The sequence below is a fragment of the Scyliorhinus torazame genome, chromosome 4 (genome assembly GCF_047496885.1).
Source record: "Scyliorhinus torazame isolate Kashiwa2021f chromosome 4, sScyTor2.1, whole genome shotgun sequence".
NCBI lineage: Eukaryota > Metazoa > Chordata > Chondrichthyes > Carcharhiniformes > Scyliorhinidae > Scyliorhinus > Scyliorhinus torazame.
In genome coordinates, this window is record NC_092710.1 from 230983404 (window position 1) to 231008467 (window position 25064).

Sequence of the window (25064 nt, forward strand, 5' to 3'; positions counted from 1 at the left end):
ACAGGGGAGGTGACAGACAGTCCTCTCACCCAGAGGCCAAATGAGCCACTGAAGCGGCCAATTAAGGGACTCTTCCCACCTCCATTTATCAAGCAGTGGGAGAGGACCTCCTCTACTTGAGGAGATCACTAGGGTTCCAGCGGATTCAGGTTAAGAGAGACTCGGTGGCCCATGGATGACTGCCCTGGCAGCAATGGCCAATCCTGTGGTAACTGTGCCACCACCCCTCACCAGTCTCCACCTGCCGGAATTGCTCCAGCATCCCCACTTACCTGGTTCTCAGACTACGTGACCAGTGCTGTATCCACCTCCTCCAGGTGCAGCCCCAGTAGTGACCACCCCTCTCAGTGGCAGTGCCCAGGTTGCTGAGCTGCAAGCCCTATGATTGGTCAGCAGCCCTTGTGGAGGGGCAGCTCACCCAAATCCACCTGATGGCAAGTAAAGTGGCTGCTGCTGACAAGGTGCCCTTCCCCACACCAAGTCCCAATGACAATCAAAGTGGGTTTGCGCCCCGCACCCACCGCCGCCCTCTCTACACCCTGCTTTTAGGCCTAGCTGCAGGACCCCATCCACCACTATTCAATTCATACGAATTCATGCTTAGCTAATCAGTACCTGAAAACTGCATTAACTATTAACTGTTCTTTGGTTGGAAACAGTGGAATTTGCGTGGGGACAGAGTAAAAATGAAAGGTCACTATGATTTTTGATGCAATCCCTTCCTGCCTGCACCAAGTAGACACCCTCAAAAACAAGTAATGTCCTCAATGAATAACTGCTCAAGCTCATTTTCTGCAAGCGTTCCTGGCTATTTGTTTTGAGTAACCTTTGGCTACTCTTGTTTCTGTTCATTAGTAAATTTTGATACAATTCTTACCAAGTTCAAGATCAGACAGTGCTGCCAGTTGCTGGCTTACTGAACTGTGGAAACTTTTATATTGCGCACAATACTCCTTCCAGATTCAGGAGAGTAATTTTCACACATTGCTTTTCTGCATTTACAACTGAATGTGAAAATTAGTTTGGGCAACTCGGTTGTACTTTTAGTACAAAACATTACCACTTTTTTCTTTTAAAAGGGAGCGGCTCTCTTTCTTTCCATTAATTACAAAAATGTATTTCCTTATCCAAAGGCAGAACTGGAGCTTCATATTTTTCTTCCATGCATAATTTTTTAATCTCTTCTTTAGTAGGTACGGCTTCAAGGCATGCTACAGAAGGAAGCAGAGCTCGATATTTGAAGAGCAACGCAGAAAACTGAAAAAACAACTGACCACAATTGACCAAATAATATAATAATAATCGCTTATTGTCACAAGTAGGCTTCAAATGAAGTTACTGTGAAAAGCCCCTAGTCACCACATTCTGGCGCCTGTTCGGGGAGGCCGGTACAGCAATTAAACCCGCGCTGCTGCCTTGTTCTGCATTACAAACCAGCTGTTTAGCCCACTGTGCTAAACCAGCCCCAAGTACTGCTATAGTATTCCTGATGAATGGTTTAAATTTTACAGTACAGAGTAGCAAGGTGAATCATTTAAAATGAACAACTGTCGATAGGAAAGATCATGCACATATTGCTTGAGAATAACTTTAGTAAGAAAAGTATATATCAAATCACAAATTGGTTCTTTGCTGTTTTAAATTGAGTTAACTAAAACTTTCCCTGCAATCTGTGCACTAATACTATGCAATAATGCTCTAAGCTACTGCCAATTGTACAGAAGAAGCTCCTTAACAGGAACACCCAGTGTTAAGCAACATGTTCTCTTTACTTAAACATTTCTTTCAGCAAACACCGCCTGGGCCACTGTTTGCTTTTTAAACCTGCTGATCAAACAGTCTGCACTGTGCTCTCCATGAAAGACAAGCTGTGGCACTTCGATTAATTTAACATTAGTGCATGGATGGGTAGCTCTATGTGAGAAATTGAGAAAAAGAGGAGTTTTATACTTTTAATAAAAAGTCATTAAACACAGAAAGGACACAAGATAATGACTTTGCCTTTGATCTGTCAATGTCACCTATCATGCAAAAGATGAAAGATTCTGATGGCATTTGGAATCAGAGCATATTTTACAATGGCGTGTTATTCAAACAATTATTTTTTTTAAATGTTTGTTAATGCAAGGATTGTGAACTGAAACAAGTTTTCTCTTTGGGTAACTACTGACTGTGTCTACACTTCCAATGGGCAGCCTGCTGCCAAATAAGCTTACGCTTTGCATTGCTCGAGGTGAACTTTCATCTGCAAATGCGTCAATATGATTTTATTCACTCTTCAAGCACCCTTCCTTAGTGGGAGAGGTACTGACTAACATTTGGCCAAGGCAAATATCACAGTATAGGCAAGATGTAATGGTTAAAATATTTTACTCAACAAATAATTTGAATTAAAATGATACGGAATTAAGATTGGGCTACTTGTTGGAAGGCAGAACATGGCTCTGCACGTACAACTGAAGTACTGTCTTTCTAATTATTGTATTTCTAACTGTGGTATTGTATCTATTGCACGGTATATGTTAAATGTAGAAGTTACCTGGTTGCATAACTGACAATAAGGGACTACTAACAACTTCAATAACTGTCACAACCTGCCTGGATCCTACTGGCTGAGGACAAGTGGTTACCCAATGTTCCTTGGAGAATATGACCTCCCCCAATGAGGGGAACAATCATTAACAGTGCAGCTGCACAAATAGTGCTGGCCAGTATGGTACTGGGTAGAGAGGGAACCAGTAGTGAACAATTGGTATTGTGCACATATAATTGTAAATAAAGTTACTTCCTGATTGACTCTACAAGCTCATGCTGGATTCTTCATGGCCCTCACAAAAATAACAGTACCGAGCAGCTCTTAAATCTGCCTGCGCCTAGCGAAGAACCCCCACACTGCAGACACGCAACTTTCTTTGTACCCGCATCATTCCAGTGTCCATGTGACTACCATAAATGTGCAAGAATGGGCTGTCACAAAAGGTCTGCATGCATAAGTGAATTTAACATTTTGATTGAAGTGAAGTCACGAGAATTCAACCATTATCAAGCACGTTGAGAATTCCAACTGATATACATGCGATACATTCTGGTACAATATTGATACAATATATACTTCCTTCTGCACCGTAAGGGTGGGCGATTGGTCCTGCCTAATTGAATTGCTTTAGCAGAAGAATTAAGTTCCACAAAGTGTATTTGTGCTTTGCAAAGCCTCAACATGATCATGTTTTCATGGCCCTCTTCCAGTGCTATAAATCATCAAACAATTATAATAAACAAAATGAAATTGTTTGAAGCAAAGGTTAGCCATGACATTTGAAAAGCCTGGTGGTAATTCTACACATGTTGAGATTTTAGTTGGGTTTATACAAGCAGTTTGTAGAGATATTGTTGAATCACTGGGACTAGCTTAATGGTAAAAACTGGGCGGCATGGACTGGTTGGGCCGAAGGGCCTGTTTCCATGCTGTAAACTTCTATGATTCTATGATTCTACACATTGAAACTAAATGCCAAATAAATGAAACTGAAGTGATAATTAAGATGTCAGGGTTGTGGCAAGACAATTTATCAGGTATATTGGGCTTGAACTTCCCAGAGTGGCAATCAGCATCAGATTGCCACTATGTGCACAATTTGTGTGTGATTTTCTTTTCCCCCCCCCAAGCATGTCTTGTGAGCTCCTTGACTCAGGCTGGACAAGATCTAGGCAGTGCAGAGGGATCCCAGGGCTCAACGTCCAGGTGCAAGACAGTCAAAGTGAAGAGGCCACGCTCCATTTTCTACAGTACCAGTGGCTTTAAACCAGGTTAAAGATCCAGTGCGATTTCAGGCCAGGGAGAAGCAAAGTGTCTGAGGTAAGTGGAAGGAAGTTGGGGGTGAGGATCAGAGGTTTGGGAGGAGGGGGGTTATGGATCAGAGGCCGGGAGGCTAAGGATGCAATGTCGGTGGATGAGGATCAAATGTCTGGGTAATCGAAGATCAAGGGATAGGTTATCAGGTCTTGTTGGGGAGGGGGGGGCACAAGCTTTCGGAACACTGCTCCTTTCTCAGGTGAGCAGTGCTCCGAAAGCTAGTGTTTGAAACAAACCTGTTGGACTTTAACCTGGTGTTGTAAGACTTCTTACTGTGCTCACTCCAGTCCAACGCCGGCATCTCCACATCTTGAATGATATTATCCTACGTCCCATGATTTCTTTGCACCTGTACCCCATTTAAACTATATTGCAAAAAGTAGGGGGTCTGCTTATCCCTCCTAAAATGTACCATTACAGGTAGCTACAGTAAAATTTATGTTCCATTTACACATCCATTGAGCAAGTGTATTTTGTCATAGTGACAGTGGGATAAGATATATAGGCATTCAGAAAGACCAGGTTCGATTAGGAGTAGTCAACAAGGCTTTGGGCATGGGAGATCTTGTTAGAGTTCTTTGAGGAAGTGACCAGTAAGGTTGATGAGGGCAGGGCGGTAGACGTAGTCCATATGGACTTCAGTAAGGCCTTTGATAAAGTTCCACATGGCAGGCTGCTCTGGAAGGTTAGATCACATGGAATCCAGGGAGAGCTGGCAAACTGGATATACAATTGGCTTGATGGTAGGAAGCAAAGGGTAATGGTAGAAGGATGCTTGTCAGTCTGGAGGCCTGTGACTAGTCATCTGCCTCAGGGGTCAGTGCTGGACCCATTGCTGGTTGTTATCTATATCAACAATTTGGATGAGAATGTACAAGGCATAATCAGTAAGTTCGCAAATGACAATAAAATACGTGGTATTGTAGACAGTGAGGAAGGTTATCAAAAATTGCAGCAGGATTTTGATCAGCTGGGGATGTGGGCCCATAAATGGCAAATGGATTTCAATACAGATACATGTGAGGTGTTGCATCTTGGCAAGTCAAATCAAGGTTGGGCTTTCACAGTGAATGGTGAGACCTTAGGGAGTATCGTGGAACAGAGGGACCTTGGAGTTCAGATGCACGGTTCTTTAAAGATGAAGTTACAGGTAGATAGTGCAGTAAAGATGGCTTTTGGTATGCTGGCCTTCAGTCAGCGCATTGAGTATAGAAGTTGGGAAGTAATGTTACAATTGTACAGGGCCTTGGTGAGGCCGCATCTGGAGTATTGTGTTCAGTTTTGATCGCATTGCGATAGGAAAGATGTTATTAAACTGGAGAGAGTGCAGAAGAGATTTACAAGGATGTCGCCAGGACTCAAGGGACTGAGTTACAGAGAGAGATTGGAAAGGCGAAGACTTTTTCCTTTGGAGCCTAGGAGACTAGGGGTGATCTTTTGAGGTGTATAAGATCATGAGAGGCATGGATAGGGTGAATGCACTCAGTCTTTTTCCCAGGACTAGGAAATCGAAAGCTAGAGGGCATAGGTTTAATATAAGAGGGGAAAGAATTAATGGCATCCTGAGGAGCAACTTTTTTTACATGAGGGTGGTACCTATGTGGAATGAGCTGCTGAAAGAAGTGGTTGAGTCAGGGATATTGACAATATGTAAAAGGCATTTGGGAAGGTACATAGATAGGAAAGGTTTAGAGGGATATGGGCCAAATGCAGACAAATGGGGTTAGCTTAGATGGGCTTTTTGAGCCGAAGGGCCTGTCTCCCTGCCATAGATTGTATATGATAGTCCAACTCAGTATTACGTATATCCCTCAATTTGTAACATCCACAAATTTTGATATTGTACTTCTGATTCTCTATCACAAATCATTGTATGTAAATGGGAACAACACTGATCCCAGAGCAAATCCTTTTGGAATACCAATTCCCACTTCCCGCCAGTCCTACGCTCAATTTTTGAGCTGGTTTGCTACCCGATCTGTTACTTGTTCCTATCTCTGCACATTCTGACCTTAATCATAAGTTTACTATACAGCACCTTGTACATCACATTCACTCCATTAACTTTGATGTGGAGATGCCGGCGTTGGACTAGGGTGAGCACAGTACAAAGTCTTACAACACCAGGTTAAAGTCCAACAGGGTTGTTTCGATGTCACTAGCTTTCGGAGCGCTGCTCCTTCCTCAGGTGAATGAAGAGGTATGTTCCAGAAACACATATATAGACAAATTCAAAGATGCCAAACAATGCTTGGAATGCGACCATTAGCAGGTGATTAAATCTTTACAGATCCAGAGATGGGGTAACCTCAGGTTAAAGAGGTGTGAATTGTGTCAAGCCAGGACAGTTGGTAGGATTTTGCAGGCCAGATGGTGGGGGATGAATGTAATGTGACATGAATCCCAGGTCCCGGTTGAGGCCGCACTCATGTGTGCGGAACTTGGCTATAAGCTTCTGCTCGGCGATTCTGCGTTGTTGCGCGTCCTGAAGGCCGCCTTGGAGAACGCTTACCCGGAGATCAGAGGCTGAATGCCCTCGACTGCTGAAGTGTTCTCCAACTGGAAGGGAACATTCAAAAACACCTTGCCAAGGTCATCCCCACACCCCCACTACTTGCCTTCAAAGAACCGCGCAACCTCAAACGAACCATTGTTTGCAGCAAACTACCCAGTCTTCAGAACAGTGACCACGACACCACACAACCCTGCCATGGCAATCTTTGCAAGACGTGCCAGATCATTGACATGGATACCACTATTACACGTGAGAACACCACCCACCAGGTATGCGGTACATACTCGTGCGACTCAGCCAACGTTGTCTACCTCATACGCTGCAGGAAAGGATGTCCCGAAGCGTGGTACATTGGCGAGACCATGCAGACGCTGCGACAACGAATGAATGGACATCGCGCAACAATCACCAGGCAGGAATGTTCCCTTCCAGTCAGGGAACACTTTAGCAGTCAAGGGCATTCAGCCTCTGATCTCCGGGTAAGCGTTCTCCAAGGCGGCCTTCAGGACGCGCAACAACGCAGAATCGCCGAGCAGAAACTTATAGCCAAGTTCCGCACACATGAGTGCGGCCTCAACCGGGACCTGGGATTCATGTCACATTACATTCATCCCCCACCATCTGGCCTGCGAAATCCTACCAACTGTCCTGGCTTGACACAATTCACACCTCTTTAACCTGGGGTTACCCCATCTCTGGATCTGTAAAGATTTAATCACCTGCTAATGGTCGCATTCCAAGCATTGTTTGGCATCTTTGAATTTGTCTATATATGTGTTTCTGGAACATACCTCTTCATTCACCTGAGGAAGGAGCAGCGCTCCAAAAGCTAGTGACATCGAAACAAACCTGTTGGACTTTAACCTGGTGTTGTAAGACTTTGTACTGTCCATTAACTTGGTTTACTCTTTTTGTAGCTTCTTCAAAAAATTCACTAGGTTGGTCAAGCCTGACCCTCTCTTTTCATATCCTTATCGACCTCTCTGTTACATTCCTGGTTTTGAGATATTTTGTTGTTATATCTTTGAAGATTACAGTATCTTTCCGACCACCGAGTTCTATTTGAGGTCAAAGGATGCCCCATTATATTTAAAACAGTTCCCATCGCTACAACCACTTTGCTCAGTGATAATACTCTGAGCTTTTGAGTCAGGAGTTGAGTTGAAGCCTCACTCTGAGAACTTTATTTAAACTGCCCAATTCTTTTTTTCTTCTATTAAGGGACAATTTAGTGTGGCCAATCCACCTACCTGCACATCTTTGGATTGTGGGGGTGAGACCCATGCAGACACGGGGAGAATGTGCAAACTCCACACAAATCACTCCTGGAATTTGAACAAATAATCTGAAGTACTGAGGGATTACAGCATTGGAGGTGCAGATATTAAGTGGAGCATGGATGTAAAAATACACGTGGATATAAAACATCCTATAACAATGTTCGAACAGGAACCAAGAGGTTTTTCCACCATCTTGAGCAACATGTTGCTACCTTCACGTGACAAACTGTTACTATTCTGGTGATCATATTTTCCTACTCTCCTGGCCAAATTACATCAATACAGATTAGCTAGTCATTTTGATGATTATTATTTGTGGAAGATGCATTGTACACCAAGTGTGGTCGTGTTTGTCTATGGAACAAGTGACTGCACTTCAAAGCAGTTCATTATATTTGGAACACGGCGGCTTATTTGAGAGTACCTTTGAACTTTGCTCATACAGGATGCTATAATTTCAGCTAGAGATGTGGACAGCAGCATAAACACAAGGGACTGAGGCCCCACAACCATCCTCCTCCATAGGTTAACAATTTTCTAATTTTTCTGAGTACAAACTTCCACAGCAAATAATTCTCAATTAATTTCAAAATGCACCAAAATCACTCGGATTGGGGGGGAATGAATGGCTGGAATACAATTGAAGAATCGCGCCCTTATTTTGATATTCCAATCCCCCAAGATAAAGGCCAATATTCCACTGACCTCCCCACCACACCCCCCACTGCTTTTTATTTCTGTGTACTGTTAATTGTGTACTTGAATACCCAAATCATTTTGTTCCACCACAGCTCCAAGTTTCTGATCATGAAGGGAATATTCCAATTAATCTTTTTTAGATCCAAAGTAGATACTCATACTTCCCCACATTGAACTCCATCTGCCGCAGTTATGCCCACTCCTTTAAATTGTCTATTATCCTATTGCATCTTGCTGTTTCCATCCAAGCAGCTTATTGGGGGTGTTGATTTTCTGTCATCTCTAAACCTGGATATACAAATATTTAATCCTTCATCCAAAAGATACTGATTTGAGGCCTCAGTAGAGATCGCTGGGGCCACATCATTCTTGTCAATCAGAGAATGTTTATTTTATCCCTACCCTTTGTCTCCTCTCTCAATTAATTAGCAACCGATGTTCTAAAGGTTCTAAGTCAAGGTCATCAATCTGAAACATTAGCTTGGTTTCTCTCTCTCCAGATGCTGCCTGAGCTGCTGAGGCATGTCATTCTCTATTGCAAGGGTATCTTCAATTCCATGTTCTTTCATTTTTTGTTAATAATATCAAATCTCCTCTGGAAGTCGATATAGACAACATTCACAGATGTTTTCCTTTGGACTATGTCAGTGACCACCTCAAAAAAACTGAGTTAGGTTTATCATGTATGATCGATCCTTCATAAATCTTGAAGATAGGTTGAACGTAAGACTTCTTACTGTGCTCACCCCAGTCCAACAGCGGCATCTCCACATCACGGCTATCTGTCCAGGATCTCCATGTAGATCATATCAAAATAATTAAACTCAGTTGAAGAACGTCTTATAATGGGTGCTGTGTGAATAGTGCCTTGCCTGGTGAATTCTTTGGAAGTTAACTATTTTTAGTTCAAACTCAGTGTGCACCCTTCCGTCTTTAATAAGCTTCTTGCTTTGATAATATAATAGTGGACAGGCTTCGCACTGCTGCCCTTTGTACAGTTCGGTCCCATAGAAACATAGAAAATAGGATCAGGAGGAGGCCATTTGGATCTTCGAGCCTGCTCTGCCATTCATTATCATGTCTGATCATCCAACTCAATAGCCTAATCCCATTTCTCCCCATATCCTTTCATCCTCTTTGATGCTAAATGCTTCTTGAAAACATACCACAAGAAATTTCTCCTCATCTCTGCCCCAAATGATCTACCACCATATCCTCAGACTGTATTCCCTGGTTCTGGACACACCCACCATCCGGAACATCCTTTCCTCATCTACCCTGTCTATTCTGTTCGAATGTTATAGGTTTCTATGAAATCCCAACTCATTTTCTGAATTTCAGCAAATACAATCCTGGCCAATTCAATCTCTCCTCATACGTCAGTCCCACCATCCCAGGAATCAGCGTGGTAAACCTTCGCTGCACTCCCCCAATTGCAAGAACATCTGTCCTCTGATAAGGAGACCAAAACTGCAAACATACTCCAGGCATAACCTCACCAAGGCCCTACATACTTGCAGCTAGACATTCCTGCTCCTGTACACAAATCTTCTCACAATGAAGGCCAACATACCATCTGCCTTCTTTACCGCCTGCTGTACCTTCCTACTTACCTTCAGTGACTGGTGTATGCAGACACCCAGGTCTTGTTGCACATTCCCCTCTCCTAATTTATGGTCATTGAGATAATAGTCTGCCTTCTCATTTTTGCTACCAAAGCGGATAACCTCACAATTCTACAAATTATACTTCATTTGACTTCCCTCTTTATCCTTCTGACCATTTTCTATTTGAATTTTTCACGAGGTTCAATTGCAGGTACATTTCCTATCATCTACAGATCTTGGTCTCTTATGCATCCCCTCCCGCCCACTGATCCTCGCTTGGTGCCAGGGCTTCCAACTGTATAGATCGTACTTCTGGACCACACCTTACCTGCTTTACCTTGCTGTACCTTCTGCTCTTTAAGACATTCTACAAAATCTTACCAAGAAGATATTAAGCCAACCCTCCTCATTCTTCTATTCTTGCATAACCTGCCTTCTCCTCCTACCTGAAACAGCTGATTATCTTTTATTACATTTGATCCATCTTTTACTACATTTGAGCAGTTCTTTTTATGTATGTTGCTGTTGGCTCTCGGTGGTTTCTCTCATCATTTTCCGCACATGTTTTGTTTGTTTCCGTTACTTATTTCACTTTGTGGCTTGTAACTTGCTCCAGCACAGTCAAATTTTGAATTCTCACCGGTGTTAATACCAGAGCATCGAGGGGCGAAATTCTCCAGTATCGGCGCGATGTCCGCCGACCAGCGCCAAAAACGGCGCTAATCAGTCCGGCATCGCGCCGCCCCAAAGGTGCGGAATCCTCCGCACCTTGGGGGGCCGAGCCCTAACCTTGAGGGGCTAGGCCCACGCCGGACTGATTTCGCCCCGCCAGCTGGCGGGAAAGGCCTTTGGTGCCCCGCCAGCTGGCGCGGAAATGACATCTCCGGGCGGCGCATGCGCGGGAGCGTTAGCGGCCGCTCACGGCATCCCCTTGCATACGCTGTGGAGGGAGTCTCTTCCGCCTCTGCCATGGTGGAGACCGCGGCGAAGGCGGAAGGAAAAGAGTGCCCCCACGGCACAGGCCCGCCCGCGGATCGGTGGGCCCCGATCGCGGGCCAGGCCACCGTGGGGGCACCCCCCGGGGCCAGATCGCCCCACGCCCCCCCCCCCCCAGAGCCCGCCCGCGCCGCCTTGCCCCGCCGGTAAGAGAGGTGGTTTAATCCACGCCGGCGGGACAGGCATTCCAGCAGCGGGACTTCGGCCCATCCGGCCCGGAGAATCGCCGGGGGGGGGGGGGGGGCGGCAACCGGCGCAGCGCGATTCCCGCCCTGCCGAATCTCCGGTGCCGGAGAATTCGGCAACCGGCGGGGGCGGGATTCACACCAGCCCCCGGCGATTCTCCGACGCCGGGGGGTCGGAGAATCTCGCCCCTGAAGTGCAACTCTGACATGGAGTCTCGCTCAATAGGAATATGGATCTGACAGATACATACATGACTTATATGCATCACTCCTATTTTACTGGCCAATTTCAGGTATAAGATAACCAATAAAAAGAACAGCCATTGAATCAAGGAAAGTGACATGGTAACGAGCAAGAAATCCAGCAAGAAATCCAATCAACAACTCAGGTCTGGTTTCCTTTGTGATTTGATGATAAAGTGCTGTTTCAACACAGATATAGCTTTATATCGCAACAATTCCAGAGAGATAGACACAATTAGCATTTTGTTAACAGCTGGTGCATATGGGATCTATAACTGGCAACATGTTTATAATATTTAATTGGCTTATACTATTTTGAACTACTAATCAAACATCAACATTTTGTTCTGTGCTCTAGTGGTAATCAATCTGGAAATGTGTTTCTAAAAGCTGCAAGGTACTGATTTAATAAGTGGGGCGTGGCTTTTATGTATCCTACAAGAGCAGGAAATGTGGCGTGACTGAATTAGGCGGGAGCTAAACTTTTAATTTCCCAATGGCAGTTTGAGATGCAGAGATTAAGCCAGTGATGTGTTTGTGCTGTGTCAGGCCTCACGCTATCGGGATCCCGCTTGCAATGCGTTTGCATGCCATCAGTACTTATGAGTTTAAAGCTATTATTAATTGTGTCCTATCTTCAAGATAAATTCATCAGCGCACCAGGATATCGTGGTGGCCAGTTCAGGTTTGTTTATTTGTGGCAGGCAATAATCGGCTTTGTGTTTCCCTGTTAAGCTCTGTGGCACAAGGCAGGGGGCAGCTTGCAGGGAGGCTCGGGCGACCAGAGTGGTGGGGCGGGGTGGGGGGGGAAAATCGGTGAAGTGAGATGGGGAATGGAGGAGTGGAATAGGGAAGGGTGCCTCATGCCCTGGGTGTGGTTGGGATAGTCAGTCGAGATAAGAAAATGAGGGGCAAAAAGGACAGAGTCAATATAATCCACATGTAGGCCCACATCTCAGGGTGTTGGTTGGCAAAGTCCTAGAACATTTCAAACACCCCAGTCAGAGTGATTTCAGACAATATTTTTTTTAATGCATAGAATGGGGGGCCATCTGAGCTTCTCAGTTTAGCCATGTCCCACAGAGTACAACAAAGAATAAATAATGAATTCAAAAACACAAATCATGTTTATAGAGTAAAATAACCAAACGTTCCTAACTTCCCTGAAACCATCAATTTGTGCCAATGAGACGTATCAGTACATTTACTCTGACTAAGCTAGTCTCAACAAATAACCATGATGCACTTGAAAAATTGAAACCAATGTAATTTTTTAATTCTTTCACAGGATGTCGGTGTCCTTGGCTAGGTCAGCATTTCTTTACCAATGCTAATTGCCCTTCAGCAGGTGGCGGTGAACACCAACATGGGTCGATGTGTTGGATTCTCCCATCATGGAGGATGGCGATACTTGTGGAGCCTCCTGTTAATTGTTTAATTGTCCACATGGATGTGATAGGAATGGAAAGTTGAGATCTGATCCATTGGCTGTGGGTTTCCTGAGCTCTAAAATGTAGCTTCATGGAGATTGACACCTCATTTTTAGGTATGCCTCATGCTGCTCCTGCTGTGCCCTCCTGCACTCTTTAACGGACTTGGCTTGATCCCCGGCTTGAGGATAATGGTAGAGTGGGAAATATGCCAGGCAATGAGGTGATAGATTATATTTGTATACAATTTTGCTGCTGTAAATGGCCCACAATGCCTCATCGATGGCCAGTCACTTGATTGATCTGTTCAAAATCTCTCCCATTCAGCAAGTTGAACAACATGATGAAAGACATCCTTAAAGTTCAGACAGGACTTTGTCTCCACAACGACTGTGCAGTGGTCACTCCCCCTAATAAATCGCTGGCTTTGAAAGCAGACCAAGGCAGGCCAGCTGCACGGTTCGATTCCCATAACAGCCTCGCCGAACAGGCGCCGGAATGTGGCGACTAGGGACTTTTCACAGTAACTTCATTTGAAGCCTACTTGTGACAATAAGCGATTTTCATTTCATTTCATTCTGCAAACCCTCCATAAACTCCCCATACCCTATCTCTGCCAACTCATGCCACCTGCGCTCCACATAGCCCCTCATACTCTTTATTGCCAACCTAGTCCAGTCTACTCAGCCTTTATGGCCCTTCAAACAATACATATCCACTGTCCCACATTGCACTTGCACATTCCATGCCAACTCACTTGGTATCCCCATATGCAGACCTCAGGAGCCAAATGAAAAACCTCCTAAATGTCTCTTACAGATTTCACCCTACTAAAATAAACACTCTTATTGATAAAGGCCCATTCAATATATTTAAATCACTTTGAATACTTAATCCTTTAGAAAAATAAATATTTCCCCCAAGTATTTAATCTCTTACAAAAACAAATATTTATATTCATAGAAAGGTCCTGAGGGGGATGTTAGAAAGAGGCTGTTTTTTCCATAGTTCTATAGAATTAATATTGAGCTTGATTACTAGAGGGTGAAATATCTTTAAAAAATTAAAGATGGGAGAGTTATTAGTAAGCTATTAAAATTTGTAATAATACTGTATGTAATAATACTCTACGGGGTGAAATGACTAAGCATTTGGAAATAACAGATGATACTCAAGGCGATATGGTGGATTTGGTCCATATTCATTTTCATGAACATTTCATAAGATCAAAGGGAAACAGATTAAGGGGAATGTGGCCACATGCCAATAGATGGATAGTTAAAGAGCAAAAAGAAAAGACTGGTGTTCCACTAGAGTCAGTTTTGGGTGGTCTTTCTTATCATTAACATGATGCATTGTGATAGACTACAGAAGTATACTCGTCTGCCAAGCTAGATGAAAAGGTAGCAGGCAGGGGAGTACAATGAAGCAATACATTTTGAAAGAATAAAGGAAGCAAATATATCCATAAAAGAATGATTTTAAATAGTATAGGAGGAATAGAGGAAGCTTGATATGGAAGTCATTTTTGCCTATATATGCTGCCATCTTTAATTACATAAAAAGAGGGGGGGGAAAACAGATTTGTGTACAGAGACGTGGAAGGTGATGTTGATCTTGTACAGACCTTAGTTTAGCCCTCGTTTGTATTGCAATATAGGAAGTTGTCATGCAAGCAGACATGAAATGTTACAAATTGTTAAAACTGTACTTTATCTAAAAATGAACACTGCAGACTTTTACAATGGTTGCTACAGATCATCTGACTTTTGGAACTGCAAGTTGGTCAAACTTCTGGAAGTTTCTGAAAGCGGATTAAAATGATCACAACCTTGTGGAGTGTCACACCTAATGGTGTCAAGACTCACCGCAAAACCCCAATAAAGCCTCAGATGATCTGCCTACAAAACTGCCAGGTAACAAAAGGGGAGCTACCAAAACTGATTTATGCACAAGAAAGTTCCCAGGACTCCTTTCTACCTCCATTGTATGTCAATGGTTTTGGCCAAGAGCAGTGGAAACTACTTCATTAATATGAGCAGACTACTGGTTGCTCCAGGAGGTCTTGTGGCGCAGTGGGTAGCGAACCTGAGCCAGAAGCTTTAGGTTCGAGTCCCATCCCCAGGACTTGACGGCCAAGGAAGGCGTGTTCATAATGCAGCCAATTTTGTGTCAATCCTTCCAAAACACCAACAGCTGGCAGTAAGAGTGGGAGAAACACCTGGTCAGCAATGCTTGATGTGAGTGGCACCCCTCAAATCTAGAAACCCCTGGCGACAGACTTGCGGCCTATTCCAGGAATTACCATCAATGGAAACAAACAGAAGTCTGCCTTAGTGCACCACTAGGTCTGGTAACAGAATTGGAATTGGGAATAGATTGCTTCCCACTATATATCAATGGCTGGTCATCGCCTGACTGAAATTCTTTCATTTCTGAAAGCCTTTTTATGGCGAATCCTGGACACACGGACAGCATGACAGAATGCAGACATTACATCACTGCAGAAACCTAGCTATAGCAATGAGCCCTTTTAAAATGTGCCATAGGTTTAAGACTCCTCGAGACCAGTTTCCAAAACAATCTTTTAAAAGTTGCCTGGATCCTCTGACTACAAATATTATCAAGGCTTCCTCTCTCAACTTGCTGCACATCTCTTATTCCAAAGTAAACTCAATAAAGTCTTGCCCCCAATTATCTGGACTCGCCTACATTCACGCCAGTGAAAAATTCTGATATTAATACGAATTTAACTGTCAATGTGGTTTTAGTATTCGTAGAAGTTAAACTCATTTTTTTAAATGTTTTTTATTGCCATTTTTCAATTTTACAGAGTGAGACTTGTGTCCGATATTTATATTTTGTACAGTTTCTTATTTACATACATCTTTTTTGGTATATCTTCTCCCCATCCCACCTTCCCCGCTCCTTGCCCCCCTCCAAGTATCCCCCTCTACCCTGGGTGATTTAACACTGAGCTCCTGTTCTCTTTTCTGTGGTTTTTGTTGTAGGCCTTGTGGGTTCGGAGGGGGGGGGGGGGGGGCTTCTTGTCCCCTCTACCCCCCCCCCCTCCATGCTTCTCTCTGTGGCTCCCCTGGGTCACCTCTTTATACCCTCCCCCCTTTGTACCTCCTTGTAGTATGTGTTCTTCTCAGCACTCTTTACCATCTCCCCCTCCTTCCCTCGTTGCTTTTGGCCTTGGAACAGACCGACGAATTGCCCCCGCTCTTTGTGAAAGCCCCCTTCCGGCCCTCGGATCTTCTTCAGATGGAGAAATTCCACCAGGTGTGCCAGCCAGTCTGCAGCTGTGGGTGGTGCTGCTGATCGCCAGCCGAGCAGGATTCTTCGGCGTGCGATTAGGGAAGCGAAAGCAAGGGCGTCGGCCCTCTTACCCATGTGTAGCTCTGGCTGGCCCGATATCCCAAAGACTGCCACTCTCGGGCACAGCTCCACCCTCACCCCCACAACCTTGCGTCCAGAACCCTACAAGTTTGGGGCCAGCCCAGAACATGTGTGCGTGGTTGGCCGGGCCTCCCTGGGCTTCTGTTCTCTTTGCTGTGGTGTTTGTTGTAGAAACTCTTTTATCTTACTGTATTCTTTCTTGTGTGCATGATATGTGTATGTAGTAGTGACAAACCTTTTCCAGGATAGTGGATTTCAAAATCCACGGAAGTCTGCTGCTAGTGATTTTTTAAAAACTGTTTGCATATAAACATGGTCAGGAAATATGCCTTAACTTAATTAAACCACTTTAATATTGGACAGAAGGTTGGAAGAATTATTGGGTGCAGTCTGCCTCTCTCCCCTGCCTGTGACAAAGTAAATAAATGCTACAGAAAAGTTCCAGTACAGATTCACTGTTAGCAAGAATGAAGAATTGCTGTTACGAAAAGGAATGCAAAGATTTTTTCCGCTAAAGCCAAGAAGGTTATCAGTGGCCGAATGTATGACATGACAATAAGGAGAGATCATTTAGAATAATCCCCAAAATAATGTGGAAGTTAAAAATAATTATAGTCCACAACTAGAATGTGGAATGCTCTGCCCCAAGCTCTTACTAAAGATAAAGCTGTAATTTTTTAAAAAAAGGATAGCTGCTTGAAAAATATTAAAGAATAAAGCACGCTAGCAGAGGAGTGGAATTGGACAAAGTAGTGCAAAGGGAGAAAGACACTGATGGTGAATGTTTTGTTTTTGTGCTGTAGCAACCTCGTTTTTGGGGGGATATTTTGAGTGAATTGGTTACATTTATCAAGTGATATGTTCTGGGTAATCGTGGAATCTTAAAACATGTTTATGGAATCAAGACGGAATTTCACTCATTTTCTTTGTAATAATTTCCATAGCTTCTTTTTGGACTGCCCAATTAGTTAGCATTACCAATGCTACCAGTGGTCATAAGGTTACGAGGTAGTCTTGTGGTGCAGGGCTAGTGTCCCTGCCCCTGAGTCAGAAGCTGCAGGATCAAGTCCCAAAGAAATGATGGCCAAAGAAAGTGCATTCAAAACATGGCCAAATGGGTTGAATATCAACCTGCAAATCCTTCCAACACTCACCAATGCCAAGCAGTAAAAGCAGTTGTAGCGCACAAAGACTCCATGAGACGAATATAGTGAAGTCGATGAGGCTTTATTAAGCGTGTCTGTTCCCCAGCAGCTCGATAGTAAACTGGCCTGCGGGGGAAAGACACCGGCTTCTTATACTTCGCCTTCAGGGCGGAGCTTGAGGTCAACGGCCAACCAGGACCCGGGATCTGTCAGCCAATGACATTAGGGCTTCCAGTCCCACATGACCCCCAATACATACTACCACAGCAGTAGAGATTCCTAGTAAGTGAGATGTGTTACACCACCCTGGGCAAGTTCAGCCCCATGTGCCCCGAAGTTACAAAGTGAATTCATCAATAACTGTAATAAAAATCCCCAAAATCTTTGGCCCTTGGCTGCCCAATAATTAGTCACCAGGTTTGTAAATTGAAACACAATTACTGTTTATTTATAATCTCAATGAATATGAAATATACAGTAAACACAGCTGCATAATGTCGAGCTAATACCGGACTTCCCTTTAACTGTCCCATCCTCTACCCACACACACAACACGGACAAACACAGAAAGGAGGAAAAGGTGGAAAAATAATAAGGGTTCAGGTGGAGAAATAAGAATCCTTGTTTCAAATGAGTTTTTTTTAGTACATTTCCTTCACTGTTTGAGTGTGGATCAAAGTCTCTGAAATACAGCATGTAATGATCTGGTTTGCAGCTCAGCAGTATATCTTATTCACAGCTTTTCCAAGAGAGGCCTCTGGCTTCAGATCAGCCTGATCTTAGAGAGAGTTATCAGATTCTGTCCCTGCTTCAGATCAGCCTCTTTGTTGCAGAGAGAGAGCGAGAGTTGTCAGATTCTGGATTCTGTGTACACAGCCAGGTCTGCAGAGAGAGGTGGTTCTCAGTGGTCTTTTGATGAGAATTAACTGGGTATTCATGGACTGAGTTGGTTAGATTCCTCCACCCAGCCTGCAGCATCGAAAATGAAACTACAGTGAAAACTCCTGGCTCTGAGAAACATTCCAGTGAGGTACTATCCAATTACTGCCTGTTACCGGGCAGGGCATAGCATCCTGGGCCCATTCATTGGCCACTAGCCACATCAATCAATCTGAGTAATCACTGATGTCAGTCTAAAACCGACTCGAATTAAAGGCACAGCCATTTACAAGCCACTTTTCCTTAAAGATACAGGCTGCATTAAGGTCACAGGTCCATAGATCAAAATGGTAATCACAAAAATAAAAGGGTAAGTAAGGGAATAAACAGGAGGGACTCTCACATATGATGGAAGACAAATTGGAGCCTGTAGTGTCACTACATAACTCTAGACTACAACATGCATGTTGCCACAGCAACCTGGACTCCGAGCGAACTGGAATACACTGCATAAACTGTAGAGTGAAACCCGATGAATCTATGCTTCCCTTTGCCTTTATTATGGTATAACACATTTACCACCTTCAGTAAAAGAAATTAAGTCGTACCACTATTCTGATCAACAGTGACTGACATTTTTGGCAACACAATCTACCTTGCCTCATACAGTCATGGAAATATTCATAATCACTCCATGAGTCATTTGTGTAAGTAGTGCTTGAAGGCAAACAAGCTCTTGTAAACTGAAGACTTGATCCTCATTAAGGTATATCATATGCAAAGAGGTAATTGAGATGACAAAACAGGGTGCATTGAAGCAGCCACATTTTCTCTCTCTTTCGCCCCTCGAAAATAGACCTATACATTTTTATAAGTAGAAGTTGGTTGAGTAACAGGCGACACAGAGTAGGGATAATGGGCAATTACTTGATTGGCAGGGGGTGACTACTAGTGTAACACAGGGGTCTGTGTTGGGGTCTCAGTTATTCACACTATTCATTAATGACTTGGATGATGGCATAGAAAGTCATATATCTAAATTTGCAGATGATATAAAGTTAGGCGGCATTGTAGATAGCTTAGATGATAGCATAAAATTGCAAGGGGACATTGACAGACCAGGTGAGTGGGCAAATGGGTAAATGGTGGCAGATGGAATGTAAGCAAGTGTGAGGTTATACATTTTGGACCAAAAAAGGATAGAGCAGAGTATTTTCTAAATGGAAAGAGGTGAGGTACAGTGGATGTCGAAAGAGATTTGGGGGCTCGGGTGCAGAGGTCCTTAAAATGCCAGGCAGGAGCAAGTGCAGAAAATAATCAAAAAGGCTAATGGAACACCAGCCATTATATCAAGAGGACTGGAATATAAATACACAGGAGTTATGCTGCTGCTATACAAGCCCCTGGTTAGACCCCACTTGGGAGTATTTGAGCAGTTCTGGGCACCACACCTTAGGAAGGATATTTTGGCCTTGGAGGGAATGCAACATTGCACTCCCTTCAACGAGCTCGATAACTTGTTAATTTTAAATCTGAGATAGATAGATTTTTGTTAAGAAAAAATATTAAGGTTTATGGGCCAGAGGCAGATATATGGAGTTAGGTCACAGATCAGCCATGATCTCAGTGAATGGCAGGACAGGTTTGAGGGGCTGAATAACCTACTCCTAGGGGCTGGTTTAGCACACTGGGCTAAAGAGCTGGCTTTTAAAGCAGACCAAGGCAGGCCAGCAGTACGGTTCAATTCCCGTACCAGCCTCCTCGAACAGGCGCCGGAATGTGGCAACTAGGGGCTTTTCACAGTAGCTTCATTTGAAGCCTACTTGTGACAATAAGCGATTTTCATTTTAATTTCTATGAACTAAGTGGAGGGGAGATTAGGGAAAGGTTTAGGACACCCTTTGCAACATTTTTAGGACATTTTAAATCAGAGATACGCCATCACTTTATACAACTTGGCAAGTTCCAATCTGCAATCGACTCAAGTACTTGATGTGGCACTTATGACACAAGACAGGAGTAGGAGTACACCACATAGTCCTTCGAGCCTGCTCCGCCATTCAGTAATACCATGGCTGATCGTAGGTTTCAACTCCATTTGCTGGCCCCCTCCCCATATCACTGGATTCTCTCAGAGACCTAAAATTTGTGTACCCCCACCTTAAATATACTCAGCGATGGAGCAACCTCAAATCTCTGTGGTAGAGAATTCCAATGATTCAGAATCCTTTGAGTGAAGTCTTAACTAAATACCGGATAGCTATTAATTCAAATAGTATCAAATTTGTGAGGATGGATACTCTTTGACTTAGATCTCGAGTGACGACCAGAAGTGTTTTGCAACGTGACTGTAGATGCTAAAACATTCATGCACATACCAGGTTAATTGTTTAAAATGTATCCTCCCACTGGTTTTGAATTATTGTCCAAGCTTGCTATCCCCTTTTTATCTACCCTCAATTATTTTCCCTCATTTCACAGCCATTCTCATGTACATTTCATAACTTCCATCTCATTATGTTGAGCTTTACAAATCACAGCAAGACCCTCAACAAGTCCCTTGAAATGGTTTGTTTCTGACTCTTCATTAATCATAGAATTTACAGTGCAGAAGGAGGCCATTCGGCCCATCGAGTCTGCACCGGCTCTTGGAAAGAGCACCCTACCCAAGGTCAACACCTCCACCCTATCCCCATAACCCAATAACCCCGCCCAACATGAAGGGCAATTTTGGACACTAAGGGCAATTTATCATGGCCAATGCACCTAACCTGCACATCTTTGGACTGTGGGAGGAAACCGGAGCACCCTGAGGAAACCCACGCACACACAGGGAGGATGTGCAGACTCCGCACAGACAGTGCCCCAAGCCGGAATCGAACCTGGGACCCTGGAGCTGTGAAGCAATTGTGCTATCCACAATGCTACCGTGCTGCCCATTAACCAATGCATAAAATCATAGAATCCTTACAGTGCAGAAGGAGGCCTTTCAGCCCAGAGTTTACACAGACCCTTTGAAAGAGCACTCCAGCCAAGCCCACTTCCCCGTCCTATCCCAATAACTTCTTAACCTGACCTACACATCTTAGGATACTGTGGGGCAATTTAGCATGGTCAATCCACCTAACCCCCTGTATATCTTTGGACTGTGTTTTATGAAAATTAATTTGTAAGTTGAGCTGCTCGCCTCGTGCAACATGTTAATACCTGCCTTATAACAGAAACTGAGTTATTATATTAATGCAATTATATGCTGATGATACAAACATCCAGATTCCACAGAATCCCTGCAGTGCAGAAGGAGGCTATTCGGTACATCGAGCCTGCACCAAGAGCACTCCACCCAGGATCACTCACCTGGCCCATCCCCGCAATCCTGCACATTGATCTCCACCTCACCTGCACATCTTTGGGCTGGGGGAGGAAACCGGAGCACCCAGATGAAATCCGAGCACCCAGAGAAAACCAACACAGACACGGGGAGAACATGCAAACTCCACGCAGTCTATAAGACATAGAAGCAGAATTAGGCCACTCGGCCCATCGCGTCTGCTCCGCCATTCAATCATGGCTGATATTTTTCTCATCCCCATTCTCCTGCCTTCTCCCCATAACTCCTGATTTCCTTATTAATCAAGAATCTATCTATCTCTGTCTTAAAGACACTCAGTAATTTGGCCTCCACAGCCTTCTGCGACAAAGAGTTCCACAGATTCACCACCTTTTGGCTGAAGAAATTCCTCCTCATCTCTGTTTTAAAGGATCGGCCCTTTCGTCTGAGACTGTCCTCTCGTTCTAGTTTCTCCTACAAGTGGAAGCATATCCACTCTATCCAGGCCTCGCAGTATCCTGTAAGTTTCAATAAGATCTGCCCTCATCCTTCACCCTGTACTCCAACGAGTACAGACCCACAGTGCTCAACCGTTCCTCACACCGGAATCGAACCCGGGTCCCTGGCGCTGTGAGGCAGTAGTGCTAACCACTGACCCTCCATTCCGCCCTTGCTGATTAAGTCCCAACAGACTGCAACAGCACATAATCCACCAACTATTTTGTTTGTGTGCAGCACAATACAATTTAACAATAAAACATACAATTCAAGTATATCATAAATAAAATATGTACCCAGATAACAGGAGTTACGATAATATACCCACCCTTTGTATGAAAACTCATTCATAACTAAGTCAAATCAACAGATTTATTTTTTTCAAAACCACAACATCCTGAAATGCAAATCTTCCTGAATGATGCAAAGTAAGCCGCATCGGACAAAGTTATCCAAACTCATTCCAAAGTTATGTGAGCTTTCTTGGGATGGAAGCCCAGGGAGTGAATTTCACAGGTTATTATACCACCACAAGGATCAATAGTTATGCAGCCATTCAGGTGGCCTGGGCCATGTCCTGCTCCCTATCCAGCCATTGCCCACGACTGTTCTGATCTCCTACTCGCCAGAGGTCAGCTCACCCGGCACAAACCCATCACTCAAATCAGACCTCGCGGCCGGTGGGGCTCAGCACTGTAGGCTGACAATTACTGAATGCAATGTTGTCCACTTACTGTTCTGCCTCGATGCTGCTGTCAGGCGCGACGTAGTTGCTGGGAATGTAGCCTTGCCTGCCGTCCCCTCGCCACAGTGAGCGAGCCAACCACCAGTTGTCCAGCGACTGGTCCGTCACCTCCAACTTTTCCTCGGCTTCGAAGCTCAGATCCTCGGGAGTGCGAGCCGAGTAGTCGTACAGAGCCACGTAGATCTTGCGCTGCTGCGGCTCTGGCGGTAGGGGCCGGGGCAGGGTGGTGGCGGTGGTGATGGTGGTAGTTTCCGCTCCCCTGTCCGAATCTTTGGGCTTTAGCTTGTCGAAGAAACAGGGGCAGATGCACTTGAAACAAACGCAGCGAGTCCGGATGAAATTGCCCATGACTGGTTTCCCCTCTCCTCACTCTGTGTTGTGGATCCGCCCCGCTCTATTCTGTCTCCCAGGGGGAAGGCATTTCAAACGAACCAACGAGCAAGGTCTCTTTAAAGTCTTTCAATGGTGTAGGAATAGACCTGAGACAGATTTCTCTCCGAGTTCCCTTCGCTGGTTCTCGGCGCAATCCTGTCCCCACTTGGAACTGGGAACAGGAAGTGTTTCTCATAATATCAGGTGCCAAAGAATCCGCACCGAGACTTGGCCTCAGTCATGTCGACACAACCGAACGCACATCAAACTCTAGAAACTGCATTTTATTTCCTGGTCTGGGATTCTCCCGAAAGCGCAGATTATTCCAAAATTGCATATCAAGTGAACCTTTTAAAATGAATCATACTCTGTTTTTATGTTTATTGTCATTGGGATTGAAGTTGAATATGGCATTGAGGTAATGAGCTTAAATGACACAAATTGTATTATAAACATTGTATGATCTGCGACCTAATACCTATACATTGTTTATATCTCAAAATAAAAGAGAAGGGTGTGACGATTTAAAAGGATGCCATTTAATAAACAAACTCCAGTGTAAGGCACCTGCGAATACTGCAGTGCCCCCCTCTGGGGCTGCGACTATCAATCTTTATTATCATGATGTGGAGATGCCGGCGTTGGACTGGGGTGAGCACAGTAAGAAGTCTTACAACACCAGGTTAAAGTCCAACAGGTTTGTTTCGATGTCACTAGCTTTCAGAGCGCTGCTCCTTCCTCAGGTGAATGAAGAGGTATGTTCCAGAAACAAATATATAGACAAATTCAAAACTGCCAGACAATGCTTGGAATGCGACCATTAGCAGGTGATTAAATCTTTACAGATCCAGAGATGGGGTAACCTCAGGTTAAAGAGGTGTGAATTGTGTCAAGCCAGGACAGTTGGTAGGATTTTGCAGGCCAGATGGTGGGGGATGAATGTAATGCGACATGAATCCCAGGTCCCGGTTGAGGCCGCACTCATGTGTGCGGAACTTGGCTATAAGTTTCTGCTCTGCGATTCTGCGTTGTCGCGCGTCCTGAAGGCCGCCTTTGAGAAGATCAGAGGCTGAATGCCCTTGATTGCTGAAGTGTTCCCCGACTGGAAGGGAACATTCCTGCCTGGTGATTGTCGCACGATGTCCGTTCATTCGTTGTCGCAGCGTCTGCATGGTCTCGCCAATGTACCACGCTTCGGGGCATCCTTTCCTGCAGTGTATGAGGTAGACAACGTTGGCCGAGTCGCACGAGTATGTACCGCGTACCTGGTGGGTGGTGTTCTCACGTGTAATGGTGGTATCCATGTCGATGATCTGGCACGTCTTGCAGTGATTGCCATGGCAGGGTTGTGTGGTGTCGTGGTCACTGTTCTGAAGACTGGGTAGTTTGCTGCAAACAATGGTTTGTTTGAGGTTGCGCGGTTGTTTGAAGGCAAGTAGTGGGGGTGTGGGGATGACCTTGGCAAGATGTTCATCTTCATCAATGATGTGTTGAAGGCTGTGAAGAAGATGTCGTAGTTTCTCCGCTCCGGGAAAGTACAGGACGACGAAGGGTATTCTGTCGGTTGTGTCCCATGTTTGTTTTCTGAGGAGGTCGGTGCGGTTTTTCGCTGTGGCGCATTGGAACTGTCAATCGATGAGTCGACTTTATTCTCATGGTTAGCCCTTGGCCTTTGATTTTGCCTGTGGGTAGATTACAACTGTTACGGTTATAAAGTGTCTTTAAAATATTTTTGCTTTGAAAATCATGCAGGTAAATCTGTACAGAATTTTATGAAATTTCCTAATAGAGTTTTACTTCATTCCAGAAAAGCTGTTGGGTTATTTAAGCAACATTTATAGTTAGACTCAAATATTAAATTCTGACAGTGCCGAAGCTCTGAAA

At 44.3% G+C, this 25064-nt stretch overlaps 1 protein-coding gene across 1 annotated transcript in view; it reads right to left on the bottom strand.

Annotated features, from left to right (window-relative positions):
* frk (fyn-related Src family tyrosine kinase) overlaps nucleotides 1–23678 on the bottom strand; it is a 186009-nt gene extending 162331 nt beyond the window's left edge. The window contains exon 1 of the mRNA XM_072499422.1: nucleotides 22798–23678. Coding sequence (XP_072355523.1) covers nucleotides 22798–23156 — 359 coding nt within the window. The 5' untranslated portion in view covers nucleotides 23157–23678. The remainder of the gene's footprint in view (nucleotides 1–22797) is intronic.
* Nucleotides 23679–25064: the final 1386 nt, after the last annotated feature.